Below are 25,574 nucleotides of genomic sequence, written 5' to 3'. Positions count from 1 at the left end.
AAGTTTCCATGGCCCACTTTGGTGGTGCACTGGATATGTTACTTGACGTAACGAGGCCTGAAATAAAGGCACAGGTTTCAATCCTGCCACAGCCTGGGGGTGGGATATTTACAATGAAATAATTAAATAAAGCTGGAATTTGAAAGCTCATCTCATTAATGGGGATCTTATGGTGAGAATCACTAATCCAGGGAAGCAAATCTGCCTTCCTTATCCAGGATGACCTGCGTGTGAACCCTGCTTCTCCAAGACTGTGATCATTTCTGGATAACCTTTTGAAAAGCCTCTACATTTCAAGAGGCTGGTTCCTAAACAATGCTTATGTTCCAGTAATCAGTGAATACCAAAATCCCGTAGCCAAGCCCATATAGAACTTCAGGAACCATCGAGCCCAGATTTTGTCTTGTGCAAGCTAAAACCCAATAACCCCGTGTGCTGCTTGAAAAGCACACACAGAAACTGTCCCCACCCTCGTGATCTCCTATTGCACACATTCCTGGTCCATTTCAAGCATGTGCAGCACATTGAATGGAAAGCCTGGGTTCAAATCCGGCGCTGACTGTACAGAGTTTATACACTCTCTCTGTGTCTGTGTGGGGTGCCTCCTGGATCTCTGGTTTTCTCCCACTTTCCAAAGACGAACGTGATTAATTGATCACATGGCTGGTGGGGTCTCGTGGGCCAGAAGGGTCTGTTGTACTGTGTCTCTAAGTTAAATTTAAAAATTCACCGCTTAACCAAATTTTGAGTGTGTTTTGCATGTGGATTGCTGTATTGAGATTGGAAACGCTGAGCACAGTCTGTCGGAATTGCCATGTGTCCGTGCACATCACCAATAGAGCTCAGTGCGTGCCCTGGCATTCTTCAACACAAGAAGGCCACACACTCTGGTCCACAACCTCATCTCAGCTACATATTGCAAGCACCACTCCATCACATTTGTACTGTTATCCTGCTAATTTCTTTTATCCCTTTGACAACTCTCTTACTACAGCTTCCCAACCTACCAGCCGCAGGACAGTGACCAAGTGATTCCATGTCACCCAGGGTCTTGAACTTCCCAAAAACTAATCTACACCTTCCTGGGATCTCACTGAGGTTAAACCAGGATAAAGCTCCCAGTGCTGTACATTATCCTAATATTGGCACCATCTGGTGCCTCTTCATCCAGTACCAATGGTACTGGATGACATAGATAGGAAAAGGGATAAGGTCCTGAAGAGAAAATATAGGGAGTTAGGAAGGAAATGAAAAAACAGGTCCTCAGGTGGTAATTTCTGGTTGTAGCCTGTGCCACACACCAATAAGGACAGGAATAGGAAGTTGTGACAGATGAATGTGTGGCTGAAGAAAGGGCCAGGGGATTCAGATTTGTAAATCATTGGGATCTCTTCTGGGGATGGTATGACCTGTACTAAAAGGATGGGTTGCACTTAAATGGGAAGGGGACTCATGTCGGATTTTCTAGAGCTATTGCGGAGGGTTTAACCTAGTTTGGCAGGGGTATGGGAACCAGATTGAGGGGACTGAATAGGAGAGAAGATGCACAAATAGATACACTGTGTAGCGAGATTATGAGGCAGTTAACACAGCAACATTGCAAGCATAAGGTTAGGATTTAACTTGGGATACTTTGGAAACAAAATTGAAAAGGGTGATGAATGCAGCACTGAAGATGTCATATCTAAATGCCTGCAGTATTAGGAATAAGGTTGATGAAGTTGGCAGGTACGTAATTGTGGCCATCACTGAGTCATGGCTGAAAGGCCACAGCTAAGAACTAAATATCTGTGGATACACAATGTATTGGAAGGACAGGAAAGTAGGCAGAGGGGTTGGGATGGTTCCGATGGCTAAAATGGAATTAAATTATATATTTGTTAAAATTTAGACATACAGCTCGGTAACAGGCAATTTTGGCCCATGAATCACTACCACTGAATTTACACCCAATTAATCTACGTCACTGGTACATTTTGAACAGTGGGAGGAAACCAGAGACCTTGGGGAAAACCCACACAGATACAGGGAGAACATGCAAACAGACAGCATGATATTCGATATGGGAGGACTATAGACTATTCCCAATACAGTGATTGCTTCCTTTTTAGGGTACCAACAGTTCATTATTGAATGTGCTGTATTTTGTTTCCAGAGGGCAGAGCTGCCTACTAAAAAATCACTAGAGGCTTCCATTGTGCATTGGTGTACTGTTCCAAGACCATGCTCACTGCCGTGTCTATTGTCAAGGGGGTTGGTGCATCCATTTGTGAATGGACCAGCAATGTTGCCTTCACTAGGGCATATTTGGTCTGCTGGAATGCTACCATCGTCTCCTTTGTCCATTCGAATTCTTTGGCATCGCTGGACATGAGGTCGAAAAGTGGCTTCATAATATAAGATGCAAGGGCTAGATTCCAGCAGTCCTTTCATGGTATTGAGCCTCACAAATTTGAGGATGGCTTTCACCTGGCTAGGCAATGGAATGACACCCTGGCTACTGATCTGATGTCCCAAGAACTCAATAGAAGACTGCCCATATTTGAACTTGGCAGGGTTTACAGTTAGCCCAAACTCTTACAGGCAGTGGTAGAGTAAACGCAGGGTGCTCTTTGTGGGAGTGGCTGCCAATGAGAATGTCATCCAAGTATCTGCCACACCTCACTACATCCATCAATTTCTGGAGTGTTTTTGAGCCCAAAAGGCATTCTCAAAAATTCGAAGAGGCCCAACGGTGTTATGATCGTGGACTTGGGAACATTCTCTGGGTTTACAGGTATTTGGTGGTACCCATGCACCGTCAGTTTTAGAAAATAACCTGGCCCATGAAGATTAGCTGTAAAGTCCTGTATAAGGGGCACAGGATAGCAGTCTGCAGTGGTAGCATCATTGAGACTCCTGTAATCCCCACAAGGTCTCCAGCCTCCTGTGGCTTTGGGCACCATATGTTGTGTGGAATCCCATGGGCTACCAGACCTGCATATGATCCAAGTTCCTCTATTTTGTGTAACTCTTGCTTTGCAAGCTGTAAAGTGTCAGGCGGCAGGTGTCAGGCTCGGGCGTGTAGAGGAGGTCTTTGGGTGAGGATGTGGTGAGCGACGCCATGCTCGGGTGTGGCAGTGGAGAATTGGGGATTGACAATGTCCAGAAACTCCGCAAGAAGTTTGGAAAATTTGTTGTTCGAGTACTCCACATCATCTAGGTGTGGGACGGATAGTTTGACTTTTCCAAGGCGCAAAGTCTTGAACGTTGTGGTGTCCACCAACCGATGCCCTTTTAAGTCCACCATCAGTGAGTGGGCTCTGAGGAAATTGGCACCCAGCAATGGCTGGGACACAGCAGCAAGAATGAACTTCCATGTGAACATATTGGCAGCGAATTTCAGGGGTATAATCTGTGTTCCATATGTACAAATTGAACTGTTATTCACCACAGTGAGCATCAGATCCACGCCGCTCTTGGTAGGGATGTCAAAGCCCGAAGGAGGAAGAACACTAACCTCCACACCCATGTCGACTAGAAATTTGTGCTGGGAGAGTTCATCTTAGACGTAGAGTTGGCTGTTATGATGGCCAACTGCCAGAGTCATTGCCACAGAGTCATGCTCGTTCAGGGGAATGTATGCTCTCATTGCCAGTACTCATGGAGTCTGGGCCTTTAATTATGATGCAGCACTAATTTCTGTGGGCCTTACACCTTGCTGTTTTGTCCAACACAGAATGTCTGAACGTGCGGCCACATTTCGAGGGTTATCAAAGTCCTCATCAGCCAACATGAAGCAGATGTCTTCTGGCATATACTCTAAACTGCTCGAAGAGTAAGCAAGACTTATGGCCGTCTGCCAGTGCCAACATGTCGTTCATTAACTCCAAAGGGGCGAGGTCTCCCAGGCCATCAATATGGAGGAGCTGTGCAGCTCGCTCATGTCGTGAGAGTCCTTAAATCTGGAGAAGGAGGGCTTTTAGGGCTTCAAACTTACCAAGAGCTGGTGGGTCCTGAAGGAAACCCACTACTTGACCAGCACGTCCTGGTTGAGGGCACTTGCCACATGATAGTACTTAGTGGCGTCCACTTCTATCTTGCAAATGTGGAACTGTGCCTCAACCTGCTCGAACCAAACTTCATGTTGGATGGTCCAAAAGACAGGCAGTTTGAGCGAAACTGCTGTGTTGTTCATGTTGGGTCCAAAATCCGTTTGGGCCCGTTGGGGTCACCAATGTAGCAACTGTATCGCAGTGTGAAACAAAGAATGAGAAAATGATCAGACGTAGTCAAGTTGAAGTTCAATAAAAGTCGTTACTCAGTCACCTGCAACTTTTTAAAACCCTGTGCGTTCCAAATGACATTGTAACATCATGACATTGCTCGGATCCTCCCGAGTCAGTTCGATTAAGCCAGTGAGCCGCTACATTGGCATAGAGAGAGAGAGAGATGGAGATGGATGGATGGAAAAGAAAATGAAACAAATCAACCAGCAAACAAATTTTCCAGACAATTTAACAAATCAAAACAATGAAATACAGGTATTTCTGTTTGAAAGATGGTAAATTTGTGTATAGCAAGCTTCAACAAACAGACCATATATTCTCCTTCAATTGTTTATTGATGGATAGGTACTGCCCAGTTCACAAGGAGAAAGAACTGGTCAGTAATTCATATTCCCGGAGGGGACATCAGGGCTTCAGTTTAATATCACATCTAAGGTTCAGCACTCCCAGATTGACCCACAGCTGAAACAGCATCCATGTCTTCCCAGCTCATTTTCTATCTGCAACCGTGGATAGGTTGGACCAAAAGACATAGGAGCAGAATTAGGCCATTCGGTCAATTGAGTCTGATCCATCATGGCTGATTTACTATCCTCTTCAATCCCATTCTCCTGCCTTCTCCCTGTAACCTTTGATTTCCTTCCTGATCAAGAACATATCTACCACTGTCTAAAATATTCCCAATGACTTGGCCTCATCAGCCGTTCACGGCAATGAATTCCACAGAGTCTCCACCCTATGGATAAAGAAATTCCTCCTCATCTCTGTTCTAAAGGGATGTTTTTTGTATTCTGAGGTTGTACCCTCTGGTCCCAGACTCCTCCACCATACGAAACATCCTCTCCACACCAACACCATACTGCCCTTTGAAGAGCAGAGCAGCTTCATGAGTCAGCATTCCAACACCATTGGAGATCATGGAGTGAGTCAGAATGTGACTCACAAGAAGCAGAGATCCGTCTCAGCAATCCCCTTCAGAAAGTGATTGAAACAGTTGTAGGGTGAAGGGTCCAAAAAGCAGTGGGGGTAGTCAAACAAAGTGAAGCCAAATTAAACTCCATTACAGCGGCCGTGTAACCTGCCAACACTGTGCACACTAATTGCCTGTAGTCTCTTCAGCATGGTGAATCCTGTAATGTAACATTTGCCTTGAAGACAGGGGCCTCTGCTTGTCAAAACTAGCCAAGTTCTGAAATTACTCATTCACAATATTGATTCTTTGAGAAAATGCAGGTGAACCATGTCACCTACAGGCCACACACAAGCTGGAATTTGTCACACACAAGATGTTGTTCATGTTTCCAAATGCTCCGGCACATGGGGCTACAACCGGGATGTGTGTAAATACTACCTCATCCACCCCCTCAGCGATCCTGGAGAAACCTCCAAAAGCTCTCATCCCAGCTGCAGCAGGGGTGGTGAAGGCAGGTGAGTAGAATAAAACCACACCAAAATGCTGGAGAAATGTCTGTAGGAGATAAAGAGATATTGCTGACATTTTGGGCCCGAGAACTTCTTCAAGGAATGAGCCAGAAGCTGGAAATCTCAGAAAGTCTCAGAATTCTGACAATGCTATCTGGGGAGAGGGGGGGTGGGGGGGGGGGAAATCCCAGACCCACAAAAAGGCCCTTAGCAAGTCTGGGTGCAGCTGGGAGTACAGAGAGGGAGCAGTGTGAGAGACTCCCACAGAACTCCCTTCAAAGAAAGAAGGAGAACTTCTTCAGGGCAGGCATCCCTTGAAGAGATTTCGCAGTGGATCAACTGAACTGAGAGAAACACAAAAGTCTGCAGACCCTGTGACTATAGTAAAAACACACCGAAATGCTGGGGTGGGGGGGGGGGGGGAAACTCAGCTGGTCTTTTCAGTGTCTATAGGAGTCAAAGATATGTTGCCGATGTTTCGGGCCTGATCCAACTGTTGGGTTTTTAAGGGCCATTTAAAAGCAGGAGGAGGACGTGCCTACAGGACATAGGGTGCACTTAGTATTATAGGGCAGGATAAAGGCCCTTCGGCCTAACTCGTCTGTGCAGTCCATGGTGGCATTCAGGGCCTCTCCCATTTGGCCACATTTGGTCCATATCCTTCTAAATCTGTCCCATCTGTACATCTGTCCAAGTGTCTTTCAATCAATGTAATTGTACCTACTTCTATAGCGTGTGCCAGAAGTGGACTACCCTCTTTCTCCTTGAGTCTTTACTAACTCTCTCCCCTCTCACCTGAAATCTATGATCTCTCATTCTACAATCATCTTCCCTGGGGAAAAGACTGTGATCATTCACTTTGTCCATGCCTCTTGCAAGTTTATAAACCTCTATAAGGTTACCCCCTCAGACTCTTACACTCTGGGGAATAATGATCCAACTTATCCAACTACTCCCCTTAATTCAAGCCATGCAGACCTGACAACATTCTGAAGAATCTCTTCTGCACCCCTTCCAACTACTGATATCCTTCCAATAGCTGAGCAACCAGAACTGCACACATTCCAGGCAGCTGAATGCAGAGAGTGATTCACAGATCATCTGGTCTTCATTGTATTGCTGTATGTGAGAGATTGCGGTGCACTAATTAACTGTTGCCTTTCAAACATAAGTATTTCATTGACTTGGAGGCATTCAGGATATCCTGAAATTGTTCCATTGAATGTTGGGTAGGACAAAGGAAACAACTCTGAAAGGGCAAGAATCCTATCCCTCCCTCCCTCCCCTGCAATTTAAAATAAACCTGTTCTCTCTCTTCCCCAGTTCTGCTGAAGGGACTTTGAAAACATTAACTCTGTTTCTTTCTCCACAGATGCTGCCTGACCTGTTGAGTCTTTCTTCAGGGTATGCAGTTTTTTGAATTATGTTTCAGTTTGAAACCTCATTGAAACAGAGGAGCATAGGAATTGGTAAGATTTAGAACTCAATCAGGATAGACGAGATGCATTTGGATGGAACCAGGCGGGATACTGGTCAGGAGGGTGACAGAATTGTTGGATTTGGAGAAGCAACAACAAAGCCAAGAGTTTCAGCTGCAGACAGAAGAAGGTGGGCAACCAAGGCAGAAGATGTCATAAAGATACAATTCTCAGCAGTGGAGAGGTAGACCAAGCTCAGGGTCGAACAGAATGCAAGTCTCAGTCAGCAGGCCATGGTGAGTAGAGAGACTAGAAGCAAGGGTCGGGTGTGGTGCAGTATTATTGTGGTGACGGAACAGAATATCAGGGAAATAAAGAGGGAAGGAGATTGATGGCATTGGTGTGAGAGCTAGCAATGACATGTGGGTTGAATGGCCTCCTCCTCCTTCTGTTAGTAATTACACACACTCACACACACACGCCCACCTCACAACTCTCGCCTATTTGTGGGATTAACCCCAGCTCCTCAGAACCAAGGATGACTCAGTAACAATCTGCCCATAATCTAGCTGGGGACAGAGTGTAGAATTGATTGGTCCATAGAGCAGAGTTGTTGGGGAGAGAAAAGATCAGGCAAAATCCTTTAACTGAAAAGAAGCTGAGGGCGAGATCCTTTGTATGTTCCCAGCATTACCAGCAGATGTTGCAAAATCCCTGTCAGCTAACGCAAACCAAAGAGGCCTAGGGTGAAAGTCTGTCGTGAGTCCTGGGTGATTACAAGATACATGATCATTCCCAGAAACTCAGTGGGGCACAGATATGTTTCTTATTATCCTGCACTCCAGGTCTCTGGCTGGTGAAGCAGTTTCAGGGCAGTGGTTAATCAATGATCTGCTCCCTAGGGGGTGTGGACAGCGCGATGAGTTTAAAAATCCACACGGCATTATTAGAATCAGATTTTGGTTTTACGGATATCTTCAGTGATCCCAACAGAGGGACATCCACAACTAACACTTGAATCTTACTCAGCTCTTGGATTCAGTAGCACACCAGTGCAACAACAACAACAAAAAAATCACACCGTGCACACAGAAATAGGAATGATTCTCAGAGCAATCCGCAGGTCGTTGTTAGTCTGGAGCAGTGAGTGAAAGGGCGTGATGGCAGTAGAGAGGGTGTAGTGGACAGGGTGCAGTGGATTGCAATGGAGGGGGGCAGAGGAGAGACTGTAGTGGACAGGGTGTTTGAAATGATGTGTTTCAGTCCCGAGGAGAGACTGTGTTTATTTCCATCGGTGCGGAGGAGGCTGAGAATGATCTTGATGGAACCATACAGAACTTCGAGGGGCACAAATTAGGTAGATAGTTGGAATTCTTTCCCAGAGCAGAAAAGACAATAAATTGAAATGATCAGTTTAGGATGAGGGTGATGGCATTTAGAGGCTTCCAGAGGAGGAATTATTTCACTCAGAGGATGGTTGGAACACAGCAGAATGAAGATATCAGTGACTGTGACAACACCTCAGGGATTAGATGAACATGAATCACAAAAACCCACAGGGGATTAGTGTAAGCCATGGTCAGCATGGACATAATGGGCAGAATGTTCTGAATCTGCGACTAAATAGTATCTGATAGGACAAGCAGCAATCCGATATCTATCCCCAGCAAAGTATGTCTGAGCTGGGCTGTATTGTGGGAAGGCCCTATAATGTAAAGCAACAATGGAATAACAATCAACCTGCCTTGGTGTCTTGGAGGAGGGATAATAACTTAAAAGGGTTTGCTTCAATATGCAAAATGTTGAAACCAGATAGAAAAAGAACGAGAAAGTATTTTAAAAAATGTTGAGATACTGATAGCTACGACCACCCCTCAAGCCCATCTCGCTGCTCAACCCCCTCCCCCCTCATTCAGTCCTACAATCTCACACTGAAAGAGGTCATTTTGCCATCTCAAGCCTCCTAAATGCTAAATGGACTTCTCCAGGCTGCACTGTAACTGCACTGCCAAACCGAGGCCACCAGAAAATTAGAGGAACAACACCAAATATTCTATCTGGGCACTCTCCAGCCAGAAGGCATTAACATTGACTTCTCCAGTTTCTGTTAGACCCCACCCCTGTCACCCTCTCTCCACATTCCTCTGTCTTCTTTCCTCCAGCTCCCTACCTCTTCCCTTTCCACTCACAGAGCTATCCCCTCCCCCATCGTTTCTTAGCATTTTTCTCTTCTGCCTTTCCACCCATATCTACCCATGACATTAAATTAATAATTTTTTTAAAAGTTAATTTTAGACCTACAGCATGGTAACAGGCCCTTTCGGCCCATGAGTCTGTGTCGCCCAATTTGCATCCAATTATCCTACACCCCCAGTACATTTCGAACATCAGGAGGAAACCGGAGCCCCCGGAGAAAACCCACGCAGATGTGGGGATATCGTACAAACTCCTTACAGACAGCACAGGATTCAAACCCTGGTCCTGATTGCTGGTGTGTAAAAACGTTGTGCTAACTGCTATGCCAACCGTGCCACCCCAGCATTTCATTCAGGTGCCTGTCTGGTTTTTCGCTCATACCTTGATGAAGGGCTCAGGCCCAAAATGTTGGTTATGTATCTTTGCTATATAAAGAATGCTGTGTGGCTTGCTGAGTTTCTCCAGCACTTTCGTGTATTGTTCTGTAACTCTAGTCCTGTGATCACTTTCTCTATCTCTCTCCATTCTCACTCTTTTCAAGTAACAGTGGTGCACGGAGAACCAAAATCCGATTGTCCAAGTGCCCACTACATTGTTTTCATCAGTGAGGTCAAGGCACTGGCTCAAGCAACTGCCCTTGTACACACTGATGCCTTCTATTAATAACAGGAGGCTCTTATGCCTCAAAACAATTAACCCTGTCAGTAAAGGAAGCAATTCAAAGCAAAGGAGCCTGAGGAAAGTGCACTCATTTTATAGCAGGCTGATTGAAACCAGAGGCTCTACAGTGTTATTACATGTTTCAACTAGGAGGGGAAGATCTTCTGATGGGGAATTCTATCTGCCAGCTTGTCAGTGCAATCTGCACCCAGGATCCCTGAAGTGATTTCTATTGTGTGGCCTGTGTGTAGCCTGGCTGGTGGGATTTGATGAACAAAAGGGACGGAAGTGACAAAAGTGAGTCAAAGGGCCACAAAGAAAAGCCATCCTTGGGCAGCAGGTATACAAGCCAGAAGTCCAGCACCTCTAGGTTCAAGAAAAGTTTCTTACCAGCAGTTATCAGGCTCGTGAATCTTCCCTTGTTACACTCATCAGTGTCTGCTCTGACACCACAAGAGCACTGTCTGCACTATTGCTAAGTTACTTTTTTTGCACTAGGATAAATGTGCATAGTTATTACTAATCTATTTTTGTCTTTTAATGCAATTCAGGGCACTATTGTACTTGTTTTTGTGGTTTTATTTTATAAAACACTTGTTCAGCTGCAGCAAGTAGGAATTTTGGTGCATTTGTTCATTGTACAATATGTATGAAAATAAGCTAATTATCATTGCTGGTGGAGTTACAGGGGTGGGTTCCTGAACAAAAATCTCTTCTGCTGCGCCAGATACCAAGCTCCTACCTTGAGGAGTGATAAGAATAACTCCCTGGCAATTTGACACTTCCAACACACAACTCCAGATTGAAGGAGACCACCTCAGTCTTGGGGTGACCAATTGACTTGGAACACTTGTACCAGTGCTGGTCACAGAGTGCAGTAGAGAGTGTGCCTGGAATGATGTCTTTCAGTTTTGGGGAGAGACTGTGTTTATTTCCCTCTGTGCAGAGGAGTCTGAGAATGACCTTGATGGAACTTCGAGGGGCACAGATTAGGTAGATAGTTGGAGGGAGAGAGGATGGGGATTCAGTGGCCAAGTGGCTCACTACTCATAGCCTCTGCAGGTAAGGCTTGTGGGGGAATCCTCACCATTTCCCCGTACCAGCTCAGCGCCACTGTGCTCAAGTCCCTCATCATCATTCAGGGTGGACCAGAGTACAGCTGGTAGAGATGCTGCCTTGTAGCCAGAGAGATGTGGGTTCAATCCTCGCTTGATTTTCAATCCTGCATTGATTTTGCACATTGTTTCCGTGACCGCATGGGTTTCTTTTGTGTGCTCGTTTCCTCCAAAGACATAATGGTTGGTAAGTTAATTGCGCAATGAAAATGGCCCCTAGTCTGGGCGAGTGGTAGAATCTGGCAGTTTGATAAAAATTTGGGGATAATAAAAAAAGTGGGATTAATGAAGGATTTGTGTAAAATGGGTAGGAAATTGGTACGAACTCTGTGGCCTAAAGAGACCATTTCTGTGCTAAATCTCTCCACGACTCTGATTGACAGCCCCAGTCTCTGCTCAAATTTCTGGAGTGGGGCTGTGAGCCCACACGCTTCGACGTCTAGAGAGCGAGAGTGCTGCCTGCTGATTCAAAAAAAATGGCATCATCTCTACGGCAACAGGCAAGTGGAAATCGAAAATATCCCACCGCAGTTCACTTTGGCTTGTGTGAGAAAGGAAATCTATTTGCAGTTTCTTGTTTGACAGCACTGATAACAACAAGCCAAGAGATGTGTAGTGTTCCACTAGTAGCCTAGGAGACAGCATGTACAATGTGCTGCGCTACAGTGTAGTTGTATGGTGGTTAGGTTACTGCATCAGCAACAAGAATGCGGGAGTGTAGATATAAGATATGAATTCAAATCCCACCACAGCAGCTGGGGATTTTAAGTTTAAGTAATTAAATAAATCTGGAAGTTGAAATGTTAGTCTTAGAAATGGTGAGCAACTGGATTATTTTAAATACCTCTCTGCTCTACCAAAGTCTCATAAAGAGCAGACTCGATGGGCCAAATGGCTAACTTCTGCTCTATATCTTATAGTTTTATAATCTTATGGAAGAAAATCTGCATTCCTTACCTTGTCTGAGGTATGTGTGACACCAAGCACTTCGATGTGGCTGCTGTTAATTACCTCCTCAGTTCAGGAGCAAATAGGAATGGGCCTTGCCAATGGTTCAGATCTCACAGATGAATGATTACAAACTCTTTTGTTTCTGGCTGGTTTTCAAAATGGGCTTATCCCCTCAAACCCCTGCAGTTCCCTTTTCCATGTTTACTTAATTGATTTCCATCAGAAACCAAAGAAAAAAAAATCCCTCATCTAATTCTACAACCAATGCCATTCCAAGTGAACATCATTATTCTTTGATCGCTACTTTCCCATGTGAGGCAGGGCCCTTAACAATGGAAAGTGCACGGCACAAGGGTGCGTGCTTAGCCCACTGCTCTACTTATTATGCACCCATGACTGTGTGGCCTGGCACAATTCCAATGCCATCTACAAGTTTGCCCATGACATCACAGTTGTTGTCAGAATCATAAACGGCAACGAGGAAGCATACAGGAGGGAGATAGATCAGCGCTTTGAGTGGTATCACATCAACAATCTTGTGCTCAATGTTAGCAAAACCATGTTTCCCAGTTCTCATCGAGGGCTCAGTAGTGCTAAGAAATTCAAATTCAAGAAATTCAAATTCCTGGGTGTCAACATCTCTGAGGATCTATCCTGGAGCCTCCACGTTGATGCAATCATGAAGAAGGCTCGCCAGCGGCTATACTTTGTGAGGTATCTGAGGAGAATCGGTATGTCACCAAAGACTCTCATAAATTTCTACAGGTGTACCATGGAGAACATTCTGGCTGGTTGCGTCACTGCCTGGTATGGAGGCGCCAACTCTCAGGACAAGAGTAAACTCCAGAGAGCAGTTAACTCGGCCTGCGACATCACAGGCACCAGACTTCACTCCATCGAGGACATCTACATGAGGCGGTGTCTTTAAAAAAAACAGCCTTTATCCTCAAAGACCCCCACCACCCAGGCCCTCTTCACTCTGCTACCATTGGGGAAAAGGTACAGGAGCCTAAAGACAAGTGCTCAATGGCACAAGGGCAGCTTCTTTCCCATTGCCATCAGATTCCTGAATAATCAATGAACTAGACACTGCCTTACTTTTCATCCACTGTTATTATTTTATTTTTATAGCAATGTCATAAGCTGATTATAATAGGATACTGCTGCAAAACACCGAATTTCATAACTTGTTCATGACAATAAATCCTGATTCCGATAGTAGAAGGACATGCCTCCCCAACATTGATAAAGACCAGGGGTGGGAAACTTATGGCCTGTGAGCTGAATTCAGCTCGCGATCCAAATTTATCCGTACAGTGCCGCTGCCACCCCTCCCCCTGTCCAGCACCACTGCTGCCACCCTCTGTGTCCGATGGCGACATTACCCCCCACATCAGTCTGACTCCAATGCCACCCCCACCCCGGTCCAATGCCATCAAGAAATCAGTGAGGCCCACCATTCAACCACTGACTCACCAACAGGCCTACACATGGTAAAAGGTTTCCTCCCTGGATAAGACCATGACCAGAATTTTACTGCAATGCTGCTATCCTGTGCTAAAATGCTCAGGTTTCTTCCCACGTTCCATAGACATACAAGGTTAAGGGGTTAATTGGTCACATGGGTGTATTTGGGTGGTGTGGGCTTGTGGGCCGGAAGGACCTGTTACTGTGCTGTATCTCTAAATTAAATTAAATCTAAAAATCTGCCAATCTCTGCCTTGAATTTATTCTGACAGAGCCAATTCAGCCTTATTGGGTACAGAATTCCAAATTCCTGGAGATCAAATTTCACTGATTCCGGTCCTGGGAATGTGGCCATTGATTCCAGGCTCCCCAGCGTGGGAGGCATCATCCCTGCATCTACTCTCTACTCCCATAAGCGATTTGTGCATTTTAATGAGTATACCTCTCAGTCTTATAAACCCAAGACAGTTTTGGCCCCATCTGTCTAATGTCTCATGCAACAAGCCTGGCATAGCAGTAATTAAAATGGTTTACATGTTATTTCAAGTTTATTGTCATGTGTACAGTGAGAAAGTTCTGTTTGTGAGTCCAGCTAGTCAACCCATCCACAGTTCAGCAGTAGTAAAACACGAAAGTCTGGAAACATCGTGGTTTAAGTAAATACACAGTACTGGAGAAACTCAGCAGGTCAAACAGTATACTTTATACAGCAAAGGTAAAGATACACAACCAACATTTCGAGCTTGAACCCTTCATCAAGGTATGGTAAAATGTTGGCAGGTGCCAAAACCCAAATGCCTGCCGACATTTTTACATACCTTGATAACAAAGTGAGCCACTTCTCATTTTACCAAATTACACTGCATTTGCTACATGTCTGCCAGTTTAATTTACCTTCTCTGCTGTTCTGCATTCTCCTCACAACCTACATTGCCACTCATTTCTGCATCAGCAGAAAGTTCTATTTGGCATAGAATACCATATATTTCTGCAAACAATCACTAATTGGGTCACAGCCTCCATTTTGAGAATGGTTTATTTAATCTTGCTGCATTCCTCAACCCACACCAATGCTTTATCTCTATATTATACACTCCAATGGTTTTTTAATAATCTCTTGCCTGCAATGTTATTGGTTTTCTGAAATCTTGAGGAGAGCACACCAATTTATTGGCCTTTATCTGCTCTGCTTATTATCATCTTAATAAACCAACAGATTCTGAAATGCACATTGACTCTACCCAAACTTGTTACCACATCTTTAACAATAGATTTGCATTGATCATCTATGTTTGTATTCTATATCAATGATCTGGATGATAATGTGGTAAACTGGGTCAGCAAGTTTGTAGATGACACAAAGATTGGAGATGTAGTTGTCAGCAAGGAAGGCTTTCAAAGCTTTGCAGATGGGCCTGTATCAGGTGGAAAAATGGACTGAAAATGACAGATGGATGGATGGATGGATGAGGTGTTGCATTTTGACAAGACAAAAGTGACATTGCTGATAGATAGGGTCAGAAAAAGACCTTTGGCACATTGGGTTAAGGGTGAAAGGGGAAACGTTTAAGGAGAATATTAGGGGAAACTTCTTCCCACAGAGGGTAATGGGAATAGCAGCCAGCTGAAGAAGTGAGTGCAGGCTCAATTTTAATAGTTAAGGAAAATTTGGACAGGTACATGGATGGGAGGGGTTTGAAGGGATATGGGCTGGGTGCAGAACAGTGGGACGAGGCGGAATAATAGTTTGTCAGTGCATCCAGTGTTTCAGCAGAAATGTATTATTTTTTATAAAAATATTCCAGTAGTTAGTTATAACAACAAAACCATTTTTTAAAAAGCCCAGCTTACATACGTCAATATACCTAAAAGGCTAAAACTCTATGCTAATTTACTTTTTGAACCTGCTCATGTGCTCTGGTCAGAGCTTTCATTATTACCCAATTACAATTATGCTTAGAATCACGTGGTATTGTCTGCACGTGTTACAAGCACGCGCTGCCATTGTCTTCGTTGCAGCTGTGTGAATAGTATTGTCATTTAAAGGTATAACTTTAATTTTGATAGTTGTTTATCTCACAACTATTGCCATTACGTTCAATGATATATGAGAATTACAACTTACGAGTAATCTTTGTACAAAAAACATTACTAAGGATTCTGTATGGTCTGGTATGAGAGGAGGGCCATGGTGGAGGGTGACACCAAAAGTTACTGCACTGGGTGACACCGACCCTAGTGACGCCATTGTTCTGTGCATTAATATTTTATGGTTCTATGTTCAGCACAATATTGGGGGCTGAGGGGCTGTAATGTTCTATGTAGATTCCAGCATTTTCTTTACTACTGACGACAGATTATCTAGCCTCTACTTCCTTCTTGTATCCCCTTCATCCTTATTTAAGTAGTGGCATTATATTCATTATCGTCCAACCTGTGAGAATCATTTTAAAACACACAAAACTTTGGAAGATTACTTCACAATTACTTCTCTGCACCTATTTCTTTCAAACCCCATCGAGTCCGAGGGATTTTATTTTGTCTTCCGTTAATTTCTGCTCCACTGATTTTTATTTTGCTAATGGTGATTTAGAGTCATACACCATGGAAACAGGGCCTATGATCCAACTTGCCCACGGTAACCAAAATGTCCTACCCACACTGGTCCCACCTGCCTGTGTTTGGTCCATATCCCTCGAAACCCACCCTGTCAATATATTCATCTAATTCTTTTCTTAAACATTGCAATAGTACCTGCCTCAACCACCTGGCAGACTGTTCCATACATCCTCCACCCTGTGTAAAAAAAGTTACCCACGTGTGCTTCTGTGAAGGTCAACAAAGCATTTTCAATTCCTCTGAATATCACTGAAAGTCTAGTGTCATAGTGCCAAGATAACAATCTGTCTTAGCATCAATAAGGAAAAAGGAGATGATCATTGACTTTAAGAGAGGGGATTGAATCCTGTCAACTGTGGTGGAACACGGTAGTGCAGGTACGACCTCACTGGACCACCGTACAGGCATGACCTCACTGGACCACCGTACAGGCTGGCCCGCCTCCATCCCTGTAACTCCTCCCTGTAAGATTCCTTAATAAAGGCTGATAGCCCTAGTCTCCTCCCTTCATACCAGCCTTGGACCTGGGCCAGCAGCATGTAAAGACATGCCCGATGTTTCTGAATATTAAAGCCTTTAACTACTAGCTTTGCGTCTGCTTGTGGTTATTGATCGAGCCACATCTACGTTAATGGCACTGAAGTATGTCATTTTTAGAAATAAATAACTTCAATGACCTGAATGGGGCAAGTATGTAATGCAACAGTCAAGAAAACACCAATGTCTCTACTTTCTTTGGAGACTAAAGACATTCAGCATGTTCCCATTGTGTCTGAACAACTTCTACAGGTGCATCACAGCATGGGACAGCAGCTGCTCTGCTCAAGTTTGGAAGAAGCTATTGAGGTAGTGAATGTAACTCAGAACATCATGCAGATTTCCCTCCCCTCCATGGACTCCACATCTATCTCCCACTGCCTAAGAAAGACAGCCAACATACAAACATACATCCCTTTTTCCATCCTGGAGAAGGCTTAAGAGCATGAGAGTGTTCATCAACAGGCTTAAAAACAGTTTTTACTCTGCAGCCATCAAGCTATTGATTGAAAGCTACAGTGTTTGATGCTATTTGACCCTTCTTTTCATTGCAACTCTATACTCTGAAAATTGTGCACTTTACAAGGCTGTATGAATGTTTGAGATAACCTCTCAGAAGCACTCTTCTCACTGAACTAGTTTTACAAATAAATTTTCTCATGCCTCACTCAGTGAGTTAATTCTCACATCAACCATCTAATTTTTCCTTGGCGATCTCCAGCACCTCTTACAGCCTGTTCTATTTTCCCGTGAGATTCCTCTTGTATTTTGCTTTCCCCTTCCTTATCAATGTCCCACCTCCTTCTTGGCTGAATTTGGAAATTTTCTCAGCAATCTTTGCTGCTTTTTTTGGCAATGATGGATCTTTTCCTTTGATCATAAACTATCTTTAACTTCCCTTGATAGCACATTTTTCTTGTGGTTTCTTTTGCCTTAAAAAGGGATCCATATAACATGTATACAATATATTAATTTAAATATTAGCCAAATGATTGTTTTACTACCTTTGGACTCAAATGTAGCTTCCCACTCAACTGAGGCCAATTCCTACCTTAGGTTTGTTTTATTCTGATTGAAGACCCAGGTTTCAGATTGAATAATATCACTTTCAATATTTGTTTAAAAATCTATCACAGCGTATATCAGTGCTCCCTAAAAGCCTCTTGACTGCAGATCATTGATGAACTTTTTCTTCAGTGTAGATTAGGAAATCTAATAGAGCCAATTCTTCATTGTTCCATCAAGGTACTGATTTATCCTAAGGGGAATATGTCAAGGTTTTTTCTTAGTGTGCCAACAGTCAAAGGTTGGTATGTTCAAAATACACTCTTGTATCAATTTACTGGTTCATGGACGTGGTATGAAATATTGCTACAATGGTTAAGGTCTTTGGCTGAACTCATGGTTCGATAATTAAAGCATCGCATCTTAATGGATTACCTCTGTCTTCCATGTCTGCACAAAATGTGCAAGTTGAGTATGTTTTACTTCTGATTACTGACAACTCTGTATTATCACAAGTCCATCTGTACTTCACACAAATTCATCTGAGAATCTGTAGGGGTCATTTATTGCTCCCTGTGTTCCCGATGGGATCTCCTCAATATCAAGGAGACTAGACTGGACTGGACTGGGGGAATCATTGCTTTGAGTGCTTTCACTCTGTCTGCTGCAACAAGGTCCTCCCACTGGCTGACTATTTATCAAACCAATGTATCATGAAAAACTCACCACCGCACTCTCTCTGAACTCATCACTCCCAGTCATCTCTCTCATATGGCCTCCAATCTCACTGTTTCCCAGTACTTCCAGGTTCTACCTCCTACCCCAGATCCACAAACCCAATTGACCTAAAAGACCAATCATGTCTGCGTGCTCATGCCCCACTGAACTAGCAGTCGATTACCTCGACCAGTTCCTCCCACCTACATCTGGAATACTTCATATGCCCTCCATTACTTCATTAACTTCCAGTTATCAGAACTTGACAACTCATCTTTATCATGAACATCCAATTATTTTAGACCTCCAATTCTAAAGGCCTCAAAGCCCTTTGTTTTTTTTTCTCAACCACAGATCCATCCAGTCCTCTACCATCTCCCTCTTCCGGCTGGCAAAATCTGTCCTCACCTTCAGTAACTTCTCCTTGAACTCAACCCACTTTTTCCAAATCAAAACGATAGCCATGGGTACCCGCATGGGTCCCAGCAATGCCTGCCTTTTTGTTGGCTATGTGGAGTAGTCTGTGCTACAAGCCTGCACAGGCAAACCCCCTCAACTCTTCTTCCTCTATATCGATAACTAATTTGGTGCTGCCTCTTGTACCCACGATAAGCTCATCGACTTTATCCACTTTGTTGCTTCCACCCTGACCCAAAATTCACTTGGTCCTTCTCAAACAACATTCTCCCTTTTCTCAATCTCTCAGTCTCCATCTCAGGAGACAAACTCTCATCAGACATCTTCACGATTCCCCTTGTCCTCACCCACAACCTCACCAGTTTCTAGATCCAGCATATGAAATACTGCCATTTCTGCCACTTACTATGTGATCCCACTACCAGGCACTTTGTCCCTTCTCCTCCTACCTCAGCTTTCTGCAGGGACCGTTCTCTCTGTCTGTGACTCCCTCATTCACTCCTCCATTCCCATCAATTTCTTCCTTGGCACCTACCCCTATAACCATAGGAGGTGCTTCACTTAAGCCCATACCTTCTCCCTCATGACCATTTGGGATCTCAAACGGATGTTCCAAGTGAACCAACATTTCACTTGTGAACCTGGTGCTCCCATTATGGTCTCTTCTACATCAAGAGATTGGATGCAGACTGGGAAATCACTTAGTTGCGCATCTTGTCTGTCCCCCACAATATTGGGGATCTCCCAGTGGCTATTCAATTCAATTCCCAACTCCATTCCCTTGCTGACATGTCTGTCCATCGTCTGATGCACTGCCAGACTAAAACCACTCTCAAATTGGAAGAATGACATATTCCATCTGGGCACCCTCCCACTGGATGGCAATAATATCAACACTCCTGTTTCTCCACTCCTATCTTTCCCTCTCTCTCTTTTATTTTTCCAGTTGGTCTGCATGCCTCCCCTTCCTTTTCTTCCCTTTGCACCAGGCTTTTACTATAGGCCCCTGCCTGCTTTTTGCTCATAACTTGAGGAAGGACTCAGGCCTGAACGTTGGTAATATATCTTTACCTCCTTTGGACGTTGTGAGACTGGCTGAGTTCCACTTGCATTTCTGTGTTTTTTGTTATAATTACAGGGTCTGCAGATGCTTGTTTTACGTTAATTCCACACCCCATTGCCACATTGACATGGCTGCTCATTTCCGTCTCAGCAGTTTCCAACCAGGTGGCATCAATATTAATTTCCATCAGTTCCCCTCCCCGAGTCTCCCTCTTTCCCCCCATCTGTCTCCCTTTCCCCAGCTTTCCACTCCTTTCCCTTTCTTCTCCTATCAGAGAGCTGGCCTTCTTAGACCCCTGTTCTCTCTCCCATCACTTCTCAGTTTCTTCAATGTTGAAATTGAGTCTGCATTCACTACTTCAGCTAGCAGTTCATTCCACACTCTCATCAGTCTCTGCATGAAAAAGTTCCCTCTAATTTTATGCCTAAATGTCTCACCTTTCACCCTTAACACATGCCCTCCTGATATTGTCTTACTCAACCTCAGTGGGAAATGTCTGCTTGCATTGACTCTCACCCTAACACTCATAATTATGTATCAAATCTCCTGTCATTCTCTGATGCTCCAAGGAATAAAGTCCTAACCTGTTTAACCTTTGCCTGAACGCAGCTCCTCAAATCCACGCAGCATCCCTATAAATCTTCTCTGCACTCTTTCAGTCTTATTGATAGCTTTCCTGTAGTTAGGTGACCAACACTGCGCACAATACTGGTATTGTGGCATCTTGTTCCTGAGGACTGATGGGGGCCTGTCCCCTAGCCTGTCCAGGTGGAACAGACATGCCCCTCTCTCACGCCATGAGTGCCTGAAGGTCTCGATCATCAAGTCCTTGAAGGCAGTGAACATGTCTTCCGATGGGAGTTCCTGGATGAAGTTGACCACCTGGCCTGCCGTGTCCTGGTCCAGGGTGCTCTCACCAATTTGACCTCACCAATGTCTTTCTATCCAATCAAAGCCTTTGATTATTTTGAAGAATATCCAGCAGGACCCTCCCCTTTTCTGAGGAGGGATGAAGAGAGAGAGCTTAAGCTATTAATCACAACTCCTTGACCATCACTAGAGAGGCTAACAATATCCTCCATCACTGCCACCCAATAATAATTCGGAGGCAAGGGGTGGAGGGGTCAGATCACTGAGTTTGTGGTGATATCTGCCCCTATAATCCTTGCCCATCCACCCACCTTTCTTTGTGCTTTCAAATGGATTTCCCATCTGTGTTGAATTAATCACAATGAGGACCACATGAAACAGATATTATTCAAGAAAACCTTCGCGAGAATGATTTATTAAAAAAAGAGGTCATCCAGAACACCAAAGTGGTTTTTAAAAGACTATGGGCTCAATGCTCAAAGTGTCTTTGTGGCTTTTTTTTAACCATTTCCGGCCCATCCACAAACCCCCAGGCTCCACTTCTAATCTGTAACCATTTGTATTCTTGCAAGAACAAGGATGACTTTTTAAAAATTATACATTCCTTTACAGGACAGGATGTTGCTGCCATTTATTGTCTATTTCTAATTGCTGTTTTTTCCATTCAAGGGATGTGGGCTTCATTGGCCGAGCCAACATTTTAATGGTCTATCTCTGAATTCCCTAGAAAAGGTGGTGAGGAGCTGCGTTCTTAAATCCCTGCAGCCCTTGATGTGTGGATCTACCCACAATGTGGTTAGGGAGGGAGTTCTGGGGTTTTGACCCAACGACAGTGAAGGAACAATGACATATTTCCAGGTCAGGATGGTGTGGGGCTGGGAGGGCCACTTCCGTGAGGTAATGTCCCCCATGCTTGCATTGCCCTTGTCCTTCCAGCTGGTAGAGGGGTAGGATGGAAAGTGCTATCTAAGGAGTTATAGTGAAGTATTGCAGTGCATCCTGTAGATGCACTGTGACCACAAGGTCTCGACCCATCATGGCGACACCTATGCTTAGCAATGTCCTCGAGGGGTTGCAGGCTCTGAGGGAGCAGTGGGTTGGCTCAGGGCACCAGAAAATAGGGAGACCATTCTCTGTTTGAGAAGGAGAAGCAGGGGAGATGACCAATGGGACAGCGTTGGTGACCATGGCAGAGCAAAGAGGTGCTCTGAGTTAGAAGAACCCACAGGTGGCAGGCTGTTGGTGATTTGAGGCAAGGAACCTGCACAGGCTGTAGGCTTCTGCACTGGCTGAAGGGGTACCAGGTATCTGAACCAGGATGTGAGAGGGCACTGGAGGCTTCCTGATTGTGCCAGTAGTCTGCACCTGGAGCTCGGGTACTGATGTTTAGACTGAAGGCAGTTTGGCTTTGGAGGCTGTGGGAGCACTGAAGCTGAAGCCATGGATATTCAGTGACTCGGAAGTGGGGGGGGGGGGGGAGAACGACTCTCTTTTGCTTCTCTTTCTCTGGCTGTTAGGGACGCTGGGCAATTTCTGCTGACAGTGAATCTTCGTCTGCCTTAGGGTGGACTAAAGGAAAGTTCATGTAATATCACATTTTCTGTTTTATTACATGACAATGAAATAATCTTGAATCTTTATGATGCTACAAACTTGCTACTATGCATCAGTGGAGTGAGTAAATGCTTGTGGACATGGTATCCACCAAGTGTGCTGTTGCATCCTGGATAATGTTGAGCCTCTCAAATGTTGTTGAAACTTCATTCATCCAGGCAAGAGGAGGGTGTTCCATCATACCCCTGACTGGAGCCTTGGAGAACATGGACAAGTTTTAAAGAGTGAGGAGAAGAGTTACTCACTGCAGGATTCCATGCCTCTGACCTGCTCTTGCAAGCACATTGTGTTAACGATACTCCAGTTCAGTTTCTTATTGATGGCCAGAAAGTAATAGAGTTCTACAGCATACAAACAAGCCTTTTGGCCCAACCTGACCATTCCAACCAAGCTAATCCAATGTATTTGAGTTTGGCCCATATCTGCCTATACATTTCAATTCCATGTATCTGTCTAAACATCTTTTAAACATTGCAATTGTACCCACCCCCACCCTTGGTCATTGCCACTGGCAGTTAGTTCCACACACCCTCTACTGTCAGCATGAAGAAGGATCCCCTCAGGTCCCTTTTAAAACATTTCCCTCTTTTTAATAATCTCTCACTTTAAATTTATGCTCTCAAGGTTTAGATTCCCCTCCCCCTTGGTAAAAGCCTATTTACCTTATCTATGGCCCTCATGATTTTATAAACCCTCATTATGTTTCTCCTTATTAAACTCCAGGGAGAAAAGTCCCAGCCTCTCCTTATAATTCAAGCCCTCCAGTCACAGAAATAATCTTGTGGATCTTTTCTGCACCCTTTTCAGCTTAATGATATCTTTCTGGGAGGTGGGTGACAAGAACTGCACACAAGGCTCCAAGTGTGGTCTCAGTGATGTCTTGTACATTTGAAACATGTCATCCCGCTCCTGCCCTCAGCTCCCTAACCAATGTAGGCATGTCTGTCAAACATCTTGTTCACTACCATGAGTACTTGTGTTGCCACTTTCATGAAACTATGTACCTGTACCCTCAAGTCTCTCTTGCTCTACAACACTCTCCTGAGCTGTAACATTCATCTTGATATGCTGGTAGAGCCCAGGGGGGCTGTTGTAGAACAAGAGGGACTGAACTAGCTCCATATCTTTGGTCTCTTTCCTGAGGACCTACTGCTCTGATTACACTGACACCCACTTATCCCTTCACACATATCTGCATTAGTGTTTGAATTCCACTTTCACAATTTTTCCTCAGACCCTACTTCACCCACATACAACCAACATCAAACTCCCACCCACCTGCCCAACAATGCACCGCCACAAAACAATAAGTTTGTGGTGATCCACACTCCCCACAGGCACTGATTAACAAAATTCAGTGAGGAGGATGTGGCCCCTTTAAGAAAGAAGGCATTGCATCTTCAGTGACATGTTAATGATCCTAAACCACTTTAATTTATAACAATGGGCCTGGGATGAAGGAAAAAGCAAACAATCTGGAATTAACATTAATTTATGGTGGCCACAATTTCTTACAGAATCTGGAGACTCATTGTGTAGAAGAGCAGCTAATTATTGGCAAGTGCAAAATGAGCAGCAGAATAAACCAAAACAGTCGAGCAATTATCCTTCTCAGCTCTCTCCCCTCTCCTCCATCTCCCACCCACCTGTATCCACCTATCACCTGCTCCTCACCCTTCCCTCCCCATTCCCATCCCTCCCTCACAATTCCACCATTCAGGGACCTGCCTGATTTTTGGCACTCCTGAAGAAAGGCTCAGGCCTGAAACGCCAATTGCCCTTTGCTTTCCATGGACGCTGAGCGATCCGCTGAGTTTTTCCACCACTTTTGTGTATTGCACTAAGACCCCAGCATCTGCAGATTTTGTGTTCACCTACAGCTCAGTTCATTCTGTTTTAAACATTCAATCATCAAAGGGAAAACAAGAATCTGCAGATGCTAGAAATCTGAAATAAGAGCAGAAAATGCTGGAAACATTCAGTAAGTTAGACAATACACCACAATTGCAAAATGGAACATTGTAGTTGCAGTGGGATTGATATCACACAGCAGAAGATAATTGAGGCAATTTTATAATCAATCTACAAACACCATTAACAAACACCTTGACACCATTAGGGTTCGTTAACAACATCTGGGTTGGAGTGCAGGGATCACAGCAGATGCTGAGCATTCATTTTCAAGAAATTGGGAATATTTCCGAGATTCATATCTTCCTGTCTGCTCCAATGCAGCTGCTCTGGGATTTGTGTGAGTGGATAATGATCAATTAGATCAGGCCAGGTAGTTGTGTTCAGATGTTAGGGGATGGGTTTTGTGAACAGTGATAGCATTTTCAGTGCTCCTCATCAAGGGATTTTTCTTGAATGTGAGATTGTCAGGTGGCCTCATGCTAATCTCAAGGCACGTCAGTGTGTCATCAAATCTCCAATAGCATTGGGAAGAGTGGTTTTAGATTGCTACTTACCTGAGCTCCTTCCTGCTCTTCCTGTTGTGTTCGTTGAGGCTGACAAAAAAAAAAACAAAAATCAGAGTCAAGAAATGATCTGGATATCCTTGGCTTCACTTGGCAAGGCATTGAGGATAAAAGTCAGGAAGTCATGTTGCAGCTCTATAAAACTGGTTCTGCCACACTTGGAATACTAGGTGCAATTCTACTTGCTCCATCCATTACAGGAAGGATAGGGAGACATAAGAAAGGGTGTAGAAGAGGTTTACCAGCATATTGCCTAGTTTAGAGGGTATGAGCTATGGGGAGAGATTGGACAAACTTGTGTCTTTTTCAATGGAGCATCAAAGGCTGAGGAAAGACCTAATAGAAGTTTATGAAATTATGAGAGGTATTAATAGGGTGTGCAGTCAGAATCTTTTTCCAGCGTACAAGATACAAGAGCACATGCATTTAAGCTGAGGAAGAGGAAATTTGCAGGAGAAGTGCAGGGCAAATACTTTACACAGAGAATGGTGGGCACCTGGAATGGGCTGCCAGGAGTCATGGTGGAAGCAGATACAATAGTAGTGTTAATGAGGCTTCTAGATGAACCCATGAAGATAAAGAGGATGGAAGGATATGGATCAGGTGCAAGTTTTTTATTGTTTTGGACATCATGTTCAGCACAGACAGGTGAGCTGAAGGGCCTCTCCCTGTGCTGTACTTTTCCATATTCTATCTTTGAACTGCACCAACCATCCCTGAATTCAGACGAGAACCCTTAGAAGGACACAATATCCTTA

At 44.3% G+C, this 25,574-nt stretch overlaps 1 protein-coding gene across 4 annotated transcripts in view; it reads right to left on the bottom strand.

Moving 5' to 3' along the window:
- Positions 1-25,574, bottom strand: part of LOC138762669 (high mobility group protein HMGI-C-like) — a 187,845-nt gene that overhangs the window by 13,265 nt on the left and 149,006 nt on the right. For all 4 annotated transcript variants that reach the window (XM_069936271.1, XM_069936269.1, XM_069936272.1 and 1 more), the window contains one exon: positions 24,808-24,846. In XM_069936271.1, coding sequence (XP_069792372.1) covers positions 24,808-24,846 — 39 coding nt within the window. The remainder of the gene's footprint in view (positions 1-24,807; positions 24,847-25,574) is intronic.

The sequence above is a fragment of the Narcine bancroftii genome, chromosome 5 (assembly GCF_036971445.1).
Source record: "Narcine bancroftii isolate sNarBan1 chromosome 5, sNarBan1.hap1, whole genome shotgun sequence".
Classification (NCBI taxonomy): Eukaryota; Metazoa; Chordata; class Chondrichthyes; order Torpediniformes; family Narcinidae; genus Narcine; species Narcine bancroftii.
This window is presented reverse-complemented; position numbering and strand designations above follow the sequence as displayed.